We start from the raw sequence: 19,392 nt of genomic DNA, 5'->3' as shown, positions 1-19,392 counted from the left end.
TTTCCTATGAGAAAAATGAACAGGGTACTTATTATTGCACTTTGTTAATTTGGTTGGAAGAGGTCCAAAAAGGAAGGAACAATGGACTCAGTATCAGGGACACTATTATAATCGGTAATTAGGTGTTGAGTCGTCTCTTGGATGACTCATTTACAAGATGACAGGATGCATTAGACAGCAATTCCTAGGCAGGCATGCTCATTACAATCTCCTTGGCTTTTTGAAAATACAGAACACCATAAATCATGATTTAATTGGTCTGTGTGAAAGGACAGGCTTACAAATCTTCACAAGTAAATTTCATATGAGACTAGGGTTGAAAACTAGTAGACTTGATATTCTCAACTCGAATTGCTACTTGAACTCCTTTTCAATTGTCCTGACATCTTAGTCATGTTCAGTCACTTTCTTTTTCACAGAGGGGAAATGCCAGTTGAGGGTCTCACATACCAGTCCTGCCTCCTGCTTTTATTCACTTCTATACAGCACCACACTTGTAGCAATTAAAGAGAAAATGATTGCACATGCAGTATAGTCAATAATGGACAAAAGGAAGATCTATGTGACTGGTTCCAAGCCATTGGCATGCCCTCTGTCTGATGAAATAGGGCATCATTTGGTGACTGTACTCAGATTCATGCTTATCCCTCAGCTTGATCCGGTTTCAATGAAAGGTATAGAATCACATCGAGGGAAGACTATATGTGACTATTTACGCAGATGCACAGAAATTAAATTATTCCAAATCTGCCATTCAAATTATACATGCTATCAACTGCTGGAGTATAGTACAGTGCATTTACACTGGAAAAAATGCACTTTTGCTTTGACATAGACAGCACAGACAGCACACTAAACCTCTGTTTTAAAAAATCTCAGTAACTTAAATGCTTCTAGGCTTTTGTCATATCAAGATAATAGTCATAGCAATATTTCACTGTGTTCCAGCATTTGTATTCTATGCTTAAGGGCTTTCTCCCAGGCAAAGAAAGCCCATTTATGCTTAGCCCAGAGTTTGTAGACTTTCCACACCTCAACCAGATAATCCTAGAAATGTCTTTATGAATATCGCAACTGACTGGTCCTTTACTATGATAAATCTGAAGCCTGTGATTTTTAGCCTCCCAGAGTTACCTGTAGTCTGAAGTTCTGGAAGTCCTGTGGTACCTGGAATAATAATATAGTTATTATTTGACTTTTTCCTTTCTCTATCGCACTTCTTATTCACTTAGCTCATCATGTTCCCTGCATTTAAGGAAAATTCATGTTCTGGAATCCTGTGTCTGTCTCAGCTTATAGAATAACACAACCTAAAACAACCCTATTATACGTTTTGCAGTCATTTATGGAAACTGACTAATATCTCTGTTTGAGGAGTATGCTGGAGACATATATAAAAAGTAAAACCAAAATATTAATAATAAATTAAAAAGTTATCTAGCAGAAAAAAAGAAACAACAAACAGAAGCAGAAAGTGGTGGATTCGAAATTAGAACTAATAATGATCATGGAGGAAATATTAAGAACTTGAATTGCAGCATCGATTGAAAACATAAAAATGCACATATATAAGAATTCAATGTAACTTTAAATGAACAAACTGAACTTTTAGGCAAACTACAATAAGACAATTATATCTTCTTTCTCAAAAACAAAAACACAGGACAGTAACCCAATTCCATTGTGTGTGTTATAGTTGCCATTGGATTTATGTCATATTTCCTGCTGAACACTCAGTTGATATGTAAATCCATCATCTAAATCTATACTTCTTCCCTAATATTTGACTTAGTTTGCTTTCATTTCTAAGTGTGAGGGTAACAAAGTTGTCTTTTAGAGTAGACAACTTTTTTTTGACAACCCTGATGCTATTTCCAGTACATTCTTTGGAAGCATGGTACAAGTGGTTTCATACTTGCTTTCAGTGTCAGTGATAAGCGATGTTCCTTTTATATTATCAAAGAGAAAAAGATTTCTCTTTAAAATAGAATGAAAAAGAGAGGAGCATAATCTTAATGCCATTTGAAGAAATTGGTGGTTCTTTCCAAGAGAAAGAGCAACAAAGTAAAGCTAAATACTTAATTTCATTCACCAATGTTGGTGACATGCAAAGTAAGTTAAAAGTTACTTTTTGTTAAATAAAAAATGGTAGTTGACATGAATCAGTTGATGTCTATGATTTGAAATTTTCTCACTTCATGAGAAACCAGGCTGGGTGCTGATGAACCACAGAAGTGGTCTCTTCCACTGTCACCAGCAGCTTTTAGCCCAAGGACCTTGCTGTGTTAGCATGCCTCCAAGCTGTGTGAAATAAGAGTAGGAGTCAAAACACAAAATGTGTTAGAAACTATGCAATGCAGCTGGTATTCTGGGAAGTTTCTTAAATATGATCAGCTTGGTGATGTAGTAAGCTCATTATAATGTTGTGTGTACAATAGAATGGAGAGGAGAGAAGGAAGCTGTAGACAGAGAAAACATGATGGTTATTTTGAAGATAGGGGACCATCATTCAGCATGAAATTAGTGCTCATGTACTTTATCTGCCTGGGAAGAGATACATGACAGGGAGTAGGCAGGAGTCATTGATAGCCTGTGCTAAGAGAATAAACATGTCTTTTTACACCTCTTTCCAAGGGAGTCAGATCTGTCATATTTCAAATCACTATCTCGCTTTAGATACTATCCATAGTTAAAGACAAAGTCTGTGACCATTTGAAGATAAAAAACGTTTCTTTATACTGGAGTTAAATCTAAATATGCTATGTTAGGAATTTTACTGGTAGGAATGCACTGCACAAAAATGCACGTGTGTACCTAAGACATTGTGCAAGGATGGTAAATGTAGTGTTATTCAAAATAACATAAAATAGGAATTAATTTAAATGCCTAGCCACAAGAATATGGACAAAATGTAACTTTTATAACAAGGCAATTTAATTAATATAAAGCAATGAGTACACCACATATACCAGCATGAATCACATAAACATCACAGTAAGCAAAAAAAGAAAGATATAATTTCATTATAAAATATATAACTATATAAGATATATAAGTAAATGTATTTACATGAAGTTGTTTTGAATGTTAAGACTAATGACATCAATCTATATAGTATGAGGCTCAAGGAGGCCTATGAAATGTGAAAGTATGCTATTTTTCCACCTGTGGGGATATTCAGAGCTGTGTGGCTTCTTACCTTTTATCTATACTTGTTAATAAAAATGAAAATAGTTGGAAGGTAGGTGCTAGTGGCTAATGCTTGTAATCTTATTTATCAGGAAGCTGATGAGGATGGCTATTCAAACACAATCAGGGCAGCAAAGTCCACGTGACTCTAATCTTCAGTTAACCTCCAAAAAGCCAGCAGTGGAGCTGTGACTCAAGTGTTAGAGTACTATCAACTTCTGCTTTGAGTCTCACAGACTTTCCTGCCCAGGCTGGTTTTGAACCTTAATCCCCAGATCTCAGCCTCCTGAGTAACTAGGATTACAGGTGTGAGCCATTGGCACCTTGACAACTGATAGATTTCTTAATGTAGGTCACAGTCAAAACCCAAAGCTATTGATCTAGATCCGTGCTCTCATCTCATATTTTTTATTGTTAAAATTATTTATTACATGACTAACAGTTGAAAAATTCTTCATTTCAAAATGAAACCTTTAGGGAAAAAGTCATAATTTCTATGGACCAATACTCTATATTTTCAGAAGTATCCTTATTAACAGCCTAGAGAGTATCTCTCCAGAATGTTTGCTATGATTTTACTTACATATGCTTATACTTATATATGCTGTAGAAGTAACATAGTATTGCTTAAAGAATTTTGATACTTTTGTAGGGAGGCCAATCGGTTTCCAAACAGAAAACAGAACATTTGTATTAGAATACTTAGAGAAGAGTTGTGACTGTTTATAAAGTACAGGTATGCACGGAATTGCAAAGATTGGTTAAGATGTATGGGTTTTACCTGTAGGACAACGTAGGCCATTTAAAAAAAAATGTTCAATGTTCTATTTACTGTAGTCAAAGAACAGAATCAGCACAGATGCCCCTCAATGGGTGAATATATCAAGAAAAAATGGTCTATCCCTTACTATACATTCTCTCTCTATATATTTATATATCATACATAGGATATATATGTCATATACATATCATATATAAGTATCATATTATCATATCTAATGGAATTTTACTCATCCATTCAAAAGAATGATATTGTATCATTCAACTGAAAAGAAAAAAGAAAGAAGAGTGCAATCAAAATTCAATTCATACCCTATAAAATTAAGAAAGTGAAGGAAGGGGTGAGTTGGAGGAATGGGTGAGAATGCTGGCAGGGATGACATCAAGAGGTATTTTATTTTTAAAGTGTTTGGTTGAATGGGAAATCTTATGTACAAATAGTTAAAGATAATAAAAGGAGGACTGGGAATGTGGTGTGGTGGTAGAGTGCTTGCCTAGCAAGCATGAAGCCCTGGGTTCAATTCCTTAATACCACATACACAGAAAAAGCCAGACATGGCTCTGTGGCTCAAGTGGTAGAGTGCTATCCTTGCGCAAAAGAAGCTCAGGGGCAGTACTCAGGCCCTGAATTCAACCCCCAGGACTGGCAAAAAAAAGATAATAAAAGTATTAAAAATTAGTTAATTTACTCATACCCTACATAAATACTGTGCATATTTTTATTTATGCCTCCTAAGCACTGTTTAAACTGAAACTGGAAGTTAGATGCTGTTTAGTGAAATAATTACAGTAAGATAATTTTTCTCATGGATTTATTAAATACATCTTTGACCAAAACTAGCCAAAAAATAAAATTTTCAAATAAGAAAGGAAAGAAAGTACAATACCAAATAAGACTTTAGAAATGAAATCAAACAGATTTCCTAAATAGGATGCAGATGCAGTACCTTTAGCTATGCATTTCTGCTGTCATCAAGACTAAAGCATTTGACAACACAAGAAGAAAAGCCATCTGCATAAAACAGTTCTGAATAGCAACATGAGATAAGTGAAAGAAAAGAGAATTGAAAACAAATTATGCTTTAGAGACCATTTATCAAGCCATTAAATGTGTCAAGCAGTCAGATAATTATATTTATAGGTAGATAGCTATTATCTATAGAGGTAGTCACAGTCATTTCGTCTTGTTTAATACTCACAATAAGCTTATGAAGTTGCTCAGCTGTATCAGATGTATTCAATCGACAGATTATGAAATGGAAACTCAGGAGGATTTAATTTATCCCTAGACCTGACTAAATCTGAACTCCTTATCTTCTTTAGCTGATGATCTTAGACAAGTTATCAGGCCCCTCTTCTATAAAATGGAAGAGTTCTTACAGATTAGAACTGAGCTTGGGTCTGAACAAGAGATTAGCTCCTTGTCTGAATTAGAAAGAGCTGACTGTTGAAAGATTCTTTCCAGAACTGGTTTACTGAAATCATGCCTTCAGTGAGCAAGAATCTAAGTTGTGGCAGCATTCACTACCTAACCTGACCATAAGAACTAGCATCTACAACTCAGTTTTGGAAACAATAAATTTATGAGCCGGGCACAGGTGGCTCAATCCTGTATTCCTAGGTACTCAGGAGGCTGAGATCTGAGGATCACGGTTCAAAGCCAGCCCGGACAGGAAAGTCCATAGGGCTCTTATCTCCAGTTAACCACCAGAAAACTGTTAGTGGCTTGTGGCTCAAGTGGTGTGCTTACCTTGAGCTGAAGAGGTCAAGGACAGCACCCAGACCCAGAATTCAAGCCTTATGACTGACTAAAATAAATAAACAAATAAATAGTTTATATTCCTGGACCACCCCCTGCTCTGATCTACAGTGTCCAAAACAGAGGCCTGGGAAACTGTTTTAGTGATAAGCTCTTCTCAACACCATTTTTTCTCCTGTACTTACAATCAATAATGGTTACTAAGCAATAAACTCTGGGTTTCAGAAGATACATGACTTTCCCACAGAGTCAATTTTTAATCTTGATTAGTAAGTCATATAGAAAAATTAAGTCAAGATGCTTCACATGCTTTTCTGTGAAGACTGAGATAAGATCAAGGTCACTGCTTTCTAGTAATATAATATTGGGGTAAAATCTTGGAAAAAAATTATTAAAAAAGAAAAAGTAAGAACTGAAGGATTAGCACAAAATTTAGAATTTAATAGATCTTAAACCCACTTTCTTTTTTATCTTTATCTTTTTAAAAGAGATGTTTTTGCACTGTCATTATTCTGGGTTTAATTTTCTTTCAAGCATATCATCATCAAAATCATCATCACTAGAGTTTGAACTTGGGAACTAAGTAGTGCTTTACCGCTTATACTATGACCTCAATGCTTCAGCTTTTTTCTTTTTTTTAGGTAGGGGCTCACATTTTATCTAGAGCTGTCCTCAGATGGAGGACATGTACTGAGGACCACCATACCACCATGCCCAGCTTACTGACTGAGATACTGTCTTCTCTGGGCTGGTCTTAAATTATGACTCTGTGTAGTGTGTGTGTGTGTGTGTGTGTGTGTGTGTGTCTGTGTGTGTCTGTGTGTGTCTGTGTGTGTCTGTGTGTGTCTGTGTCTCCTGAATAGCTGGTATTACAGGCATGCATCACCATTCTTTTTCTTATTTAGTATAACAAATTCAAATTATAGTTACAATCAGATTACTAAATTCCAAAGGAGAAAGGAATTTTCCTGTGTATTGTAGATTGATTCAGGAAAGATAGGAAAAAGAAACAGGTTTTACCAATATTTATCTAACAAAGAACTTTAAAACATCATGCTTGGTGATGACATGTTTTCCCTATTTTAGGGACTTGGGAGTTTAAGGGGCCAAGGATAATATGAGGTTTGAAAAGAAAATGAAAGAAGCCCCGAACCAAATCTGATTTAAAAATTATCCAGTTCTACAATTTTTACAGCTGTCTCCAACCAACCTGAAAAGTCTGTTTAGCAGCAGTATTGGGAAATTTGCCAAACTACCCCTGTTGCAGCATATTATAGAAATGCTCACCCAATATCTTGAATAATAATTAAAAGTGGGGCTCGACATACACAGGATGGCAATCCCCAGTATTAACAAACGGACTAAAGTGCAGGAGCAGTGGACAAGTGATATAGAAAGTTTGCTTCTCAGGAGTGATTCTGGAAGGTCAAAGGGAAAATGATCAAGGTTTCAAAGATTTTAATAAGCCTGAGGGGTATTATTTTTGTCATGATGAAGAGCTGGAAATTTGTGCACATAAATATTGGGGGAGGGCATCTCTTGAAAAGAAAAAAAAAGAAAATGAATTTTTCTTGGAGATGGCAATAGTGCCAGAGCAAAAAAGATAAATGACTCTCCTCTGAACTGAACTCAGCACAATTAGTGCAAAGCCCACTTTCTGAAAGCACGGAGTCGAGGCCCGCAAATAGGCATAAATGTTACAAATGGAAGGACACAGCTCACATGGGCTATTTCCTGCTGGCTAATGATGGGAGTTCAGTAGACCTGAGCACTGGGGGTAATTATTAGGTTGAGGAGAGAGGCAATACTTTAGGTGTATCTGCCTGCAATATTTCCTGCCAAGTACTCCTTAGGCCTGAATCATTCTTCAGCCTGTCAGGCTATGTTTCATATTTCAAACAAGGTAAAACCACCAATTGTCCTTCCCCATGAAAGAGCAGTACACCAGAAGGTGCGTGATCACGGTGTAGTTTGCGTGATCATGGCTTAGTTTGAACTGCCTCCCATATTAATTCTCAGGAAGGATTCTCGTTCCATTACAGTCTGGGATTCTTGCCAAAGTACTAAGCCCAAACTGAACAGCACTCTGCCTGGAATAATGTGGTTTAGAACAGGACCTGTATATATGGGGGAGAGAGGGAGGCGGGGAGGGGAAGGCGTCCTTAGTTGGAAAAAAGCAAGAGCCCATTGGTTACATAAAATTAAGCCTTAAGTGTAGTCAAATTTTTCTAGGTAAACATACAGACAGAACAAGTTATTCTATTTCTGATTTCTAACATGCTGGTGTTAATAGTTACTGAAGTAATATTAAAATGAGCAGAAGCTACTTCTCCAGAGAAAGCTTTCCTCATTCCCAAGTCCTTTTTTTAAGAAAAACATGTTCATCCTGAAATATACCTGAAGTTCTTTGGGGAAAAAAAGCCTACTTGAAAACAATAGTACCCTAGTTTCAAAAATGAAATACATTTTTCTTCTTTGAGAATTGTGGTCTCCTCTGTTGAGAAAACACACCTTCAAAATATCTTTTTTTTTTCTACAGAACACACAAATTTAATTTTGATCCTTGAAATTAGTTACAAACATGAAGTCTTTTAAAAATGCATTTAAATTGAATTCATGTTTTTAATGAGGACTTATTTTATTTAGATATAATTTTATTTTATGTTTAAAGTTCAGAAAGTTTTACCAGGGAATCATAGTTTAACATGTTTAAGTGTCCAGCGCTTTGTGTTGAGATGTGCTATCCTTATTCCCAGTCCCATGTCATCCCTTCCCCAAGACTCATTTTGCTTTTCACTTCTTTATTACATATGTACATTGACTATTCTGGCTGCATTTGCCCCTGCCCCTTTTCATTCATTCACCTCCTTCCTATTCTCTTCTAATTTTGTTTCAGCTTCTAGTACTCAATTTGGTAAATTATCCGTTAATTGTTCAAAGGTTCCATCTATGGAGTTTCACTTCCATTTATACTATATTCAACTAATTTGTATATATAAGCATATGCCTCTATATGAGGTTATATGGGAAATTATATTTTGGGTCTAAGATCCACATGTGAGAGAAAATGTTTATCCTTTGTCTTTCTTGCCTGGCATACTTCACTCAGCATGTTTTTTAGATCTATTTCCCTGAAAAATGATAATTTCATTCTTCCTGATGGCAGCATAAAATTCTATTGTATGTATACATATATACATAAATATCTATACATGTAATTTTTAATTCATTCATCCACTGTAGGGTTCCTAGGCTGTTTCCTTTTTTTGTTGTTGCTCTTTTCTTTGTCTGTTGTGGGGCTTGAGCTCTGGGCCTGGGCTGATGTCCCTGAGCTCTTCAGCTCATCTAGCGCTCTACTACTTGAGCCACAGTGCCTCTTCTGGTTTTCTGATGGTTAATTGGAGTTAAGAGTCTCATAGACTTTTCTGCCCAGGCTATCTTTGAACTGCAATCCTCAGATCTCAGCCTTCTGAGTAGTCAGGATTACAGGCATGAGCCACCAGCACCTGGCCAGGCTTTTTTCTTAATGTATCTATTGTAAACTGCATTGGGATGTATGTATCTTTTAAAAATGTATGCAATTAATCTTTATACAAGATTTTATTTTACATTTTTATTGCAAAAATACTGTGCAGAGGGGTTCCAGTTACATGAGCAAGGTAATGAGTACATTTCCCATACAAGATTTTTATTCAAACTGTGCACACAGCATCTCAAAACTTGTAAAAAATAACGTAGTTTTGTAAGAATCCTTAGGCTTCCTGTGTGAAGAACTCATAAAACAAAACACAGGTTCGGTGAGGCTTTACTCTCCTCACATTTCCTCCTAATTGCAACATTTCAAAATATAAAAATATAACAAAATACGCAAAGGATAAGTGCACATAAAGCTTCTCAATACATTATAGACTGTAAAAATTAAAATATATTATGTATTTTATTATGCATAGCAGAGTTAAGGACATAAGCCAACTGACCTGATAATCCAATAACTGTAGAAAGCATTTATGTACCAACCAAGCAACAAGATCTTTGGACAGCAGTACAGAACTATCTAGCATCATAAGTATCCTTAGAATGAATGGTTCAAAGATTGGGACACAGGCCTTTTGAGAGAAAGGACTATTAGTTCAAAAAGTCTAGGCTTAAAAACTAGGATGACTTTTTGTTAGAAATTATAAATGTTGGTTTTGCTAACAGGTTCAGAACAGTTTGTAAGCTGTTGCATCTTATACTAACATTTCCATTTATATTCTTGTGTTAAAATTCAATTCAGTTCTAAATGCCAAAGACTATTCAGGAAATCTTCAAAGACTATTTGGGCAATAACAATTTGGTGGTGCTTATTTCCTTTCTTCTGAAAGAGTTCAGGATTTTGAGAACCCAAATTAAGAATTAGAGCATAAAAGACAGCTTTTAAATGTATTCGCTGATTTTTATGGAGCCAGATACCCACTCATCCACAGAGAAGAGTGCTTTTAAAAATGAGACATCAAACCAATGTAAGTTGACAACCTACAGAGACTGAGCTACAATATGGATATGTTACAAAAATAGGAGGATAGTTCTTGCCTTCAAAAAGAACTCATGTTCTAAAGAGAATCAAAGGAAGAAAATGAGTAAGTGTATACAGACAGACTGATGTTTCCATAAACACTGACACACAAGAAATTCAATAATTATATGAACAGTATGTTTAGGCCCAATTTCAGCAAACCATATTTCCCTGAGACCTGGTATATTAAAGACATGTGCCTTTAGTACTACTATAATCTATTTTCTTTTTATAAAGCTCTTATTTATGGGTAAATAGGTATAAGGTATGAATCTGGTTTCAAACATGGAAAAATAGTTTTAAACCTAAAAGACAATTAACAAAAATCAATAGTATAAGCATAGCTGAATGGACTATTATTGACATTAATAACTTAAAGTCAATAGTAAAAATAAACTTTTACAATAGGGCTTTAATGGTTAAAACTGTGCTGATACCATACTTCAATAGTGACCTCTTTTAAAGAAGAATTGACACAAATAATAAAACCAGGGAAAAATTTCCTAAATAATGAAAATCCTTCAGAACTCCTTATTGTATCTCAAAGTTCTACGTACTTTACACACACACACACATTTACACACACACATATTATGTGTGTAAGTGCATGGATATACATGTATAAAAACACAAACACACACAAGTATTCAATTTATAAAGGACAAATATATAATTAAATCTCCACTGATACTTTTCCACACATATACTCACAGAGATAGATAGCCAGCTTGCTTTATAAATGGAATTGGTCTTGGCCTAAAGTAATTATTAAATTTAGTATTTTTTCCCAAGAGCAGTTTCCTTGCCATTCACAGACATGGATGGGAAGGAGGCTTACTAGAGTAAGCAATAATGCAATGATCGACTGATATGTTAAAATATAAAGTATGTGTGGAGAAAAGGAAACTCTAGTGTATTATTTCTGGGAAAGAACAACCTACGGAAAATTCCACAATAAACTAAAAATAGAATACTACATGATTCTGTGGATATTTATTCAAAAGAACTGAAATTAATATATCAATGTAATGGCTATATCTCATGTTCATTGTATTGTTATTCACGGTAGTCAAGCTATGGCATCAGATATTCTATCCACAGATAGCAATGGAGAAAGAAAATATGGTATACATAAACAATGGGATACGACTTGGTATTTCAAAAGACATAAATCCAGTTACTTATGAGAACATGAATGGAACTGAGGAATATTATATTAAGATAAATGATCTAGATATAGAAACACAAGGAGTATTGGCTCTTACTTAGAAAGGATTCTAAAATAATCAGTTATCCAAACAGAAGTAGAGTGGTACTACTAGAGGATGGAAGGAAATAGTAATGGGGAGATGATGGAAAAAGGTTGCAAAGCTTTCAGTAGGCAGGAGGAATAATTTTGGTTTTTAACTGAGGTCTACTATGCAGGGCAGTTAATATAAGTGAAACATAGGATTGCTAAAATATTCACACTATGTTAAAGGGTGTTTGAGGTGATACATATAGAGAGATTAATTCGTTGATTTCATTATGCTACATTATATTCATAATTCATAGTATCTTGTGTAACCTATAAATACAAATACAACTATATTTTGCTATTCAACAAAAGAAAGCATTTTAAAACTATACAAACTATGGATTATAGTAATGATTTAATTCAGCATTAATGCAATATTTACAAACATGCTGAATATCTAACACTTATCTACATCAATAATTTTATCCTGAATTCTATTTATAATTCAATCAGAAAATCAAGTACTCTTAGAAAACTACAATTGTCTTCATGAAAGAAAGTAATAAACATTGGAAACTATGTCCTGTAGATAGGCATCACATTAATTAATTTTCACTTATTGAACTCATCTAAATTATTCTTCAGCATGGTTTAATTCCCAACTTCTGCAGTTTCTTGAGGTCATGAGTGCTATATGTCGATTAAGTAACAGGCACTTAAATTCTATTCCCTTCTCCATAACCTCAAATTTCATAGACCTGTTTCTGTACACTTTGCTTCATACACTAAGTCCATAGCCTCTGTGCTATAGATTTTATATATTGAGTCTGCTCAAATGAAGTCCTTTCGTTCCTTTAATAATTTCCTTGTTACTAAAATGGCAGCATTAAAATTAATGTTTAATATGAATATTATAAAGACTTAGATTTCATTGGTGGCTTTAAGAAAGACATAATAAGAATGATCATCAGTTACTATAATCCTCAATGCTTCATGTATCTTCTCCATTTTAAGTTCTCGATAAATTCCCTAGGGATGGTCAAGTACTGTTCATATAGAACATTCACCTGCAAGTCATCTTCCTGATCATAATTCCTATATTATTACTTTCTTTGTAAGTTTTCCCCAAAATATTCTGATTATTTCTTCCTTGATTTTATGAATCATATGTTAGTCCTGCCTTCACCAAACTCATGTACTTGTGGGGATTTTCACGATGTGCTACACTGTTTTCTCAAAAGATTTACATCTTGAGAGAAGACAGTATGTCATTATTTTATTATAAACCTTAAAAAAACTAGTGTAGAATACTATGGCCTGTTGTAGAACTTAAATATTTCTTGGTGAAATGAAAATCCCTCATTTTCAGTGAGTTATATGTGTTTTATAAAAACCAGAAAGAAAAAGCCAGCTACTGATATTGGTTTTGAGTTGACTTATGAGATTTAGGGCAAGCAATACCACATATACAATTTAAATTAATTAAAAGTAGATGTATTAGGCTTCCCTACATTAATGTCTTATAAATAATCTGATAAAAATGGGGTTTGTAAAACAAAAATTAATATAACAAAATTAGTGCTAGAAGCCTGTGTAACTCTTCTGTTAAAAGTTCCCCAGGTGAGACACACTTTTTTTCTCAAAGAAAAAAAGAACTTTTAACAGCTCCATCTTATTCGACTTACTAAAAAATACAGAAACTGAAATATCAGTCCTAATTTACTAATCAATATGTAACCATTGGTGAAAGTCACATTATTATTATTATTAATCTTTAGACTTTTGTAGGTAAAGCAAACTGAAACATTGTAATTAACTTTTCTCAGAATGTTAATTTTGTTAAATATTATATGGAAAATTATCCATCAGGGATTTATTTATGAAAGTAGATACAGCTTTTGGGGAAGTGTGTAGAGAAATAGACAAAGGAAACTTATAAAGACACCAAAGAACTGGCAAGATTGATAATAAAAATGATGAGAATAAATAGGTAAAATACACCATTTTTGGAACTTATAGATAAAATCACTAAATATTTTCTCATAAAAATTTTATTATTTATACTAAAATACAAGTGCATTTTTGTAGATTATTTTAAAATCCACTGCATATAGTTTTGTAAATTCATTTATTGTTAAGGACACCAGTTAAATTCATTACCTAGGCATGGGCAAAGCTACTGCAAATTCTGTCATCTTAGTATTTGCCCTGGTTAAGCTTCTTCAAATCTTGAAAACTACTTGTAATAAGAATGAAACTTCATATTCAAATGGAAATCACAATTACGGTAGTTTTAGGTTTTATTTATTATTTCATGCACTTTACCTGATTCTTGAGATCCAGTTTGGGACAGGGTCGACCTCTGTTGTAAGGTTTTTCTTTTAGCCACTTGGATCGAATTCTCACTCCAATCCCACAAGATGAACTGCAAGGACCCCAGCTAGACCAGTCACTTAACTTGCAGTCAAACGGGCAGGGAATGTTACACTCTTCTTCAATATAACCTGAAAGAAAAAGCTTCCAGTGAAAGGAAGAAGTCCAATTAAAATGTACTGATCAAATTCACTTTCTTTAAAAAAAAAATTTTTTTTTTGGGCTGGGAAGGTGGCTCAGTGGTAGAGCGCTTGCCTTGCATGCATGAGGCCCTGGGTTCGATTTCTCAGCACCACATACGCAAAAAGAAAAAAGCCGGAAGTGGCGCTGTGGCGCAAGTGGTAGAGCGCTAGCCTTGAGCTGAAGCGCTGAGGGACAGCGCCCAGGCCCAGAGTTCAGGCCCCAAGACCGGACCCAAAAAAAGAAAAATTTTTTTTATTGTGAAAATACTGTACAGATGGGTTACAGTTACATGAGCAAGGAAATGAGTACAACTCTTATCAAGTATTGTTGCCTCCTCCTTTGTTTTTTCCCTACCATCCCTTCCTTCCCACCTCCTCCACTACACTTCCCCCTTCCCCCACCCCACCTCAATACCTCCTCCCCCTCACCCCCGGCTTAAATTGTAAAGTTCTTTTTCAACACAGTGTCTTGTACATCTCATTGTTGCAGTGGATCATCCTGTATCCCTACTTAAACAATTTGTTTTTTCCCTTCCCCTCCCCAAATTATACCAACATCTAATACAGTGAAAACGGGTTTTACCACGGGGCGGGGGGAGGAGGGAGCATACAAAGTAACAAAAAAAAAAATCACATAATACCTTTAAATACATTAGAAACAAGAGCAAGAAAGAAAAAAAAAAAACGTGTGTCCCATAGATCCCATGGTTTCCCTTATTTTCAAATTCACTTTCTATTTCCATCATCACAGCTCAGATTTCCCAACAATATGGCTGCATTGGCTTGAATACTCAGATAAACAAACCAAAATTTTAAGAGCTAGATATGTAGAATAGTAACTGAAATAGTGCTATTCTGTTTATATTACAAGGGGCTGTGAAATGGAAGAACCAGGGAGGCATGCCATTAGTTCTAGTTTCTGATAAGAAGCAATGAAGCAATTCAGTAGAGCAATAGTGAAAAGTTGTACAATGAGAATATTGTACTAGAATCAAGGGAAAGAAGTGAGAGTAAGCTTCAAAAGTTCTCATTTTACTCAGTCTTATCAACCCCTTCTTGCTCCAAGCTTGGGATAATCACATTGTTTTAATTATCTCTCCTACTTGCAATGCCAGATAGCTATTTAGGGTCTGGAACACTAACACCTACTGAGCCACTCTTACACAATAACCCCAACTTCAACATGTATACAACTAAGGCCATCCATCAATTTCTTCCTAAATAATTTTAATGCTTTCATTTTCATTTGAATTAAAATCAAAACCACCTGATTCTTGTTCTCATGGTCTATTTTTGTATATTTGCTCATCCATGAGTATGTCAGTAACTGAGAATGAGATTTGATGTCATTCCCAGTATTAGGTTTTAATGTCCAATAAAGTTGAAGGGAATATACAGTACAATTAATGTGAAAATTCAGTTGATATGTCTCAGTTAATCCAAAAGGAAATTATATTGGGTTTGCCTGACTTAATCAGATGGAACCACTTAAAAGAAGGTCTTGGCCCTTTGTGGAGAGATAATGACCTGAAGGTTAATTCTGCCCAAAATGTAAGGAAATGGATCTTTACCTGTAAAGCCTCTAATTAGTCTCAACTTTGTCTATAACTTAATTATAGCTTGATTGCTCCATTAGACAGAAGATAAAGAGAAGAAACTATGCCTGGATTCTTGATATATAGAAAAATTGACATAATAAGGGTTGTTCTGAGTTAACAAAAATCAGTTTAAATCTGCTACACAAAAACCAAAAACTAACGAATTACCCAAAATAACAGTTCTGTAGCCAGGCAAGAATGGCTCATGCCTGTAATACTAGCTACTCAAGAGGCTGAGAACTAAGATCATAGTTCCAAAACAACCTGAACAGGAGTCCCTAAGATGCTTCCTTCCAGGAAAAAGCTGAAAGAAGATATGTGGCTCAAGTGTAGAGTATCATTCTTAAGGGGAAAAGCCAAAGCAGAGGGTGAGGCCCTGAGTTCAAGCCCTAGTACCAACAATAAATAAATAAAAATTGATAAATAAATATCTCATATTGTCTTAGACCCTGTCCTATCATTCTGCACTACATTGGTAGTTATTTTTTTCTGCTGTTAAAGCAGTTTATGAATACAATGCATCTTGATCAGTGTTCAACATTCTCAACCTTCTTTCACCCACCTCTTTCCTTACTTTTCTTAATTTTGTGGTATATAGAATGAACTCATTCTTTCATTTAAAATCTTCCTTTTTCTGGTTCAGAAAAATATAATATTCTCTCTAATAGTTTCCTTTTGATTTTAAATTCAAAGTTTCCCCCTTTAGTATCTGTAAACTCTAAGGACAAAAATATATTTGAAAATATTTTTTAAAGTTTATATTAACATGTCTTTTTAAAAATCTATACAGCTTCTCCACTGGCTTAAAAATGTAATAGCAGCCTACTGGTTTATGGTTTATGATATAAGTATAAAACAAAGCAAAAATAAACATCGAGGTTCTTCATGAAAAGCTCTAAGTGATGGTTTCCAATTTCATCAAATAAACTTTATAAAATAAACTCCATTTCCAGAAATCTACCATAGACTGAGATCTCAACCATGTAATTTAAAGGCTGGGAACTATAGCCAAACTTGTTTTTTCTGGCTTTTCCTCTCTTGCATCTTCTCCAAGAGTTGTACCTGCGTCCATATAGTATTTTATTTCCCTTGCCTGGTTCATTAATTCAACCATTCTTGACAACATAGATGACCTCCTTGTTCTGGTGTCCTTCTGCAATATATGTTGACACCTCAGACAATTGCCATTTTTATCTGTGTTTAAAGCAGGACTACCAATATACTCCCTATCACAAGCTAAGTTCCTTTGCTGCTTGCTCATTCATCTGAGTTTTCTTCTCACTCATTCTGCACAAGTGTTTTCAAATCTGCTCACCTCTTCAATCCTGGAAATAATAAAAGGAAATGTACCAGAACACTTTCAATTTCCTACCATTTTACCTATTTCCATTACCCAATTTTTCTTTTCTTCATATTGTTTAAAAACGAATACATTTTCTAAATGAGGCACATGTTTCCCTTCTACCTGATACATTTTTGGGTCTTTACAACTGTTTTATCAGTTGCTCTCTCTCTGTCTCTATTTCACTGTTTCTCTTCTTTGCTCATCTCTCTCTCAATACTTCCTCCCCCTTTTCTGCCTTTATTTTACATTTACATCTATCTTAATATTACAATTAAATTATCCAAATAATCTTCATTTAGAAAAAATATACTAAATTCAAGTTATTAGAAGAAACTCTGAATTTAAAAAAATATGAATTGAGATGATTAAAAGACTTTCATTATATTTACCATTAATTCCACAATCATCTCTAAAGATTTTGGTGCACTTCTTCAACATTAATGAACAATAAAAGCAACATAAAGGATTAAAATGGGGCTGAAAATAGAATTTTACAGAAAAATCAAGTCACAAAATTATTTCATTGGCTATCAAATGGAAAGATTTTAAATTTTATAGCATCTATGTTATGAATCTTCAAATATAAATTTCCAGATGATATCTTATTAATATATGTCAAACATTTGAATATCTGTCTAGAGATTATTTAGAGCAGATTTTAGATATTCTTTAAATTAAATATTTTTAAATTTTTCAATCTAAACTTTTATATCGAAAGATTTGATTATCAAGCCTCTTTGAAATACATTTTTTCACCATGATAAGAAGTGAACCCATTTATTGCTAATAAGGGAAATCATGGGACCTATGTTTCTTTGGTTTTGGCTTACTTCACTTAAAATGATTTTTTCCAAGCCTTTCATTTCCTTACAAATGGGGTGGTGTTATTCTTTCTGATGGAAGCATAGAATTCCAGTGTGTGTATGTGTGTACGTGTGTATCAATACTGCGTTTTCTTGATCCATTCATCTACTCAGGGGCAACTGGGTTGGTTCCATGTCTTAACTATGGTAAGTAATACTGTGATACAAATAGTTGTGCTGGTAGCTTTATATGACCTTGGATAAATGCCCAGAAGTGGGATTGCTGGTCATAGGGGAGCTCTATGTGTTGTCTTTTGAGGAACCATGCTGCTTTCCAGAGTGGTTGGACAAATTTACACTCCCACAAACAATGCAATAACATTTCCTTATTTGCAATAAATAATATACATCTATGATAATCATAGCAGATGAGCAGAACAGCTCAATAGCTATGTAAATATAACCATATAAGATGTGTCTAAGCAAAATGAATTCCAAGACAAGGACACAAGAGGTTTTGTTTCGTTGTTGTTGTTTTTAATGTACTATGTGATTTCTTGTTTCTTTTGTATGTTCTTCCTCTTATGGTATATCCCCTGTTGTCACTGTATTGGATTTTGGTATCCTAGTATTGTATATACGGTTTCTGAATTAGAGAAGGGAAGGGGAACAACAGAATGGTGAGACAAAGGACAAGAGGGGAACCAATGCAACAGCGATATACACAAGACAATATGTTGGAAATAATCAGCACAACTTGGTGGGGGGATGGGGAAAGAGAAAGTTGGAGAGAAATGAGAGAAGGGGTAACAAGTTTGACAAGAAATGTACTTATTACCTTACCTATTTAATTGTCACCCCTCTAAACATCACCTTAACAATGAAAAGAAGTAAATGCATAAATATACTATGGCTGCTTAGAAATAAAGAAGTGAACTCAGACGATGTTCATTAAAGAAATGGTTTTAGTTCGTTTTCAACAAACTTTACAACTTTGGTGGGGGAGAGCGGGGAGGATTAGGTGGCTGGCTGGGGGTGGGGAGGATGGGAAGGGATGGGAAGGGGAAACAAAGGAGGAGGCTACAATGCTTGATAAGAAATGTACTCATTGAGAGATCGGGACAAGATGGCGGAGGAGAAGCTGGAAGCTGAACAAGCTCTCGCATAGAAAGCAGTTTTAGAGTTCCAGTGAACAGTCCTAAGCCAGAGAAACACACCAAGTGTGCCATCACAGGACAGAGAGTTAGACAAGTGAGAGAAAGCCAAGGCAAGAATACACATCTGAGCACCAGCCAGCAACAGCCGCCGCCGGCGGCGGCAGGGTCGCGGTGGAGACGGCGGCGGCAGGGTCGCGGCGGAGACCGCCCCGGGGCTAAACCTGAGCACTGAGAGTCCGGGACGAAGGAGCCAGATGTAGCAGGTGAGCGGATTCTACTCAACACCAGCAAGAACCGACAAGGAGCAGACAGCTTCATCCTGCAGTTTGCAGACCAGAGACGACCCAGGATCCAAGACTCGGCGTGAGTAGAAGCCCGACATCCTCACTCCTTCTCTGGGAGCAGAGGAGGGAA

The 19,392-nt window shown here is 35.2% G+C and overlaps 1 protein-coding gene across 1 annotated transcript in view; it reads right to left on the bottom strand.

Moving 5' to 3' along the window:
• Thsd7b (thrombospondin, type I, domain containing 7B) overlaps window positions 1–19,392 on the bottom strand; it is a 793,597-nt gene that overhangs the window by 203,585 nt on the left and 570,620 nt on the right. The window contains exon 14 of the mRNA XM_013030805.1: window positions 13,846–14,024. Within this exon, the coding sequence (XP_012886259.1) occupies window positions 13,846–14,024 (179 nt within the window). The remainder of the gene's footprint in view (window positions 1–13,845; window positions 14,025–19,392) is intronic.

This window comes from Dipodomys ordii, unplaced genomic scaffold (genome assembly GCF_000151885.1).
Source record: "Dipodomys ordii isolate 6190 unplaced genomic scaffold, Dord_2.0 Scaffold133, whole genome shotgun sequence".
Classification (NCBI taxonomy): Eukaryota; Metazoa; Chordata; class Mammalia; order Rodentia; family Heteromyidae; genus Dipodomys; species Dipodomys ordii.
This window is presented reverse-complemented; position numbering and strand designations above follow the sequence as displayed.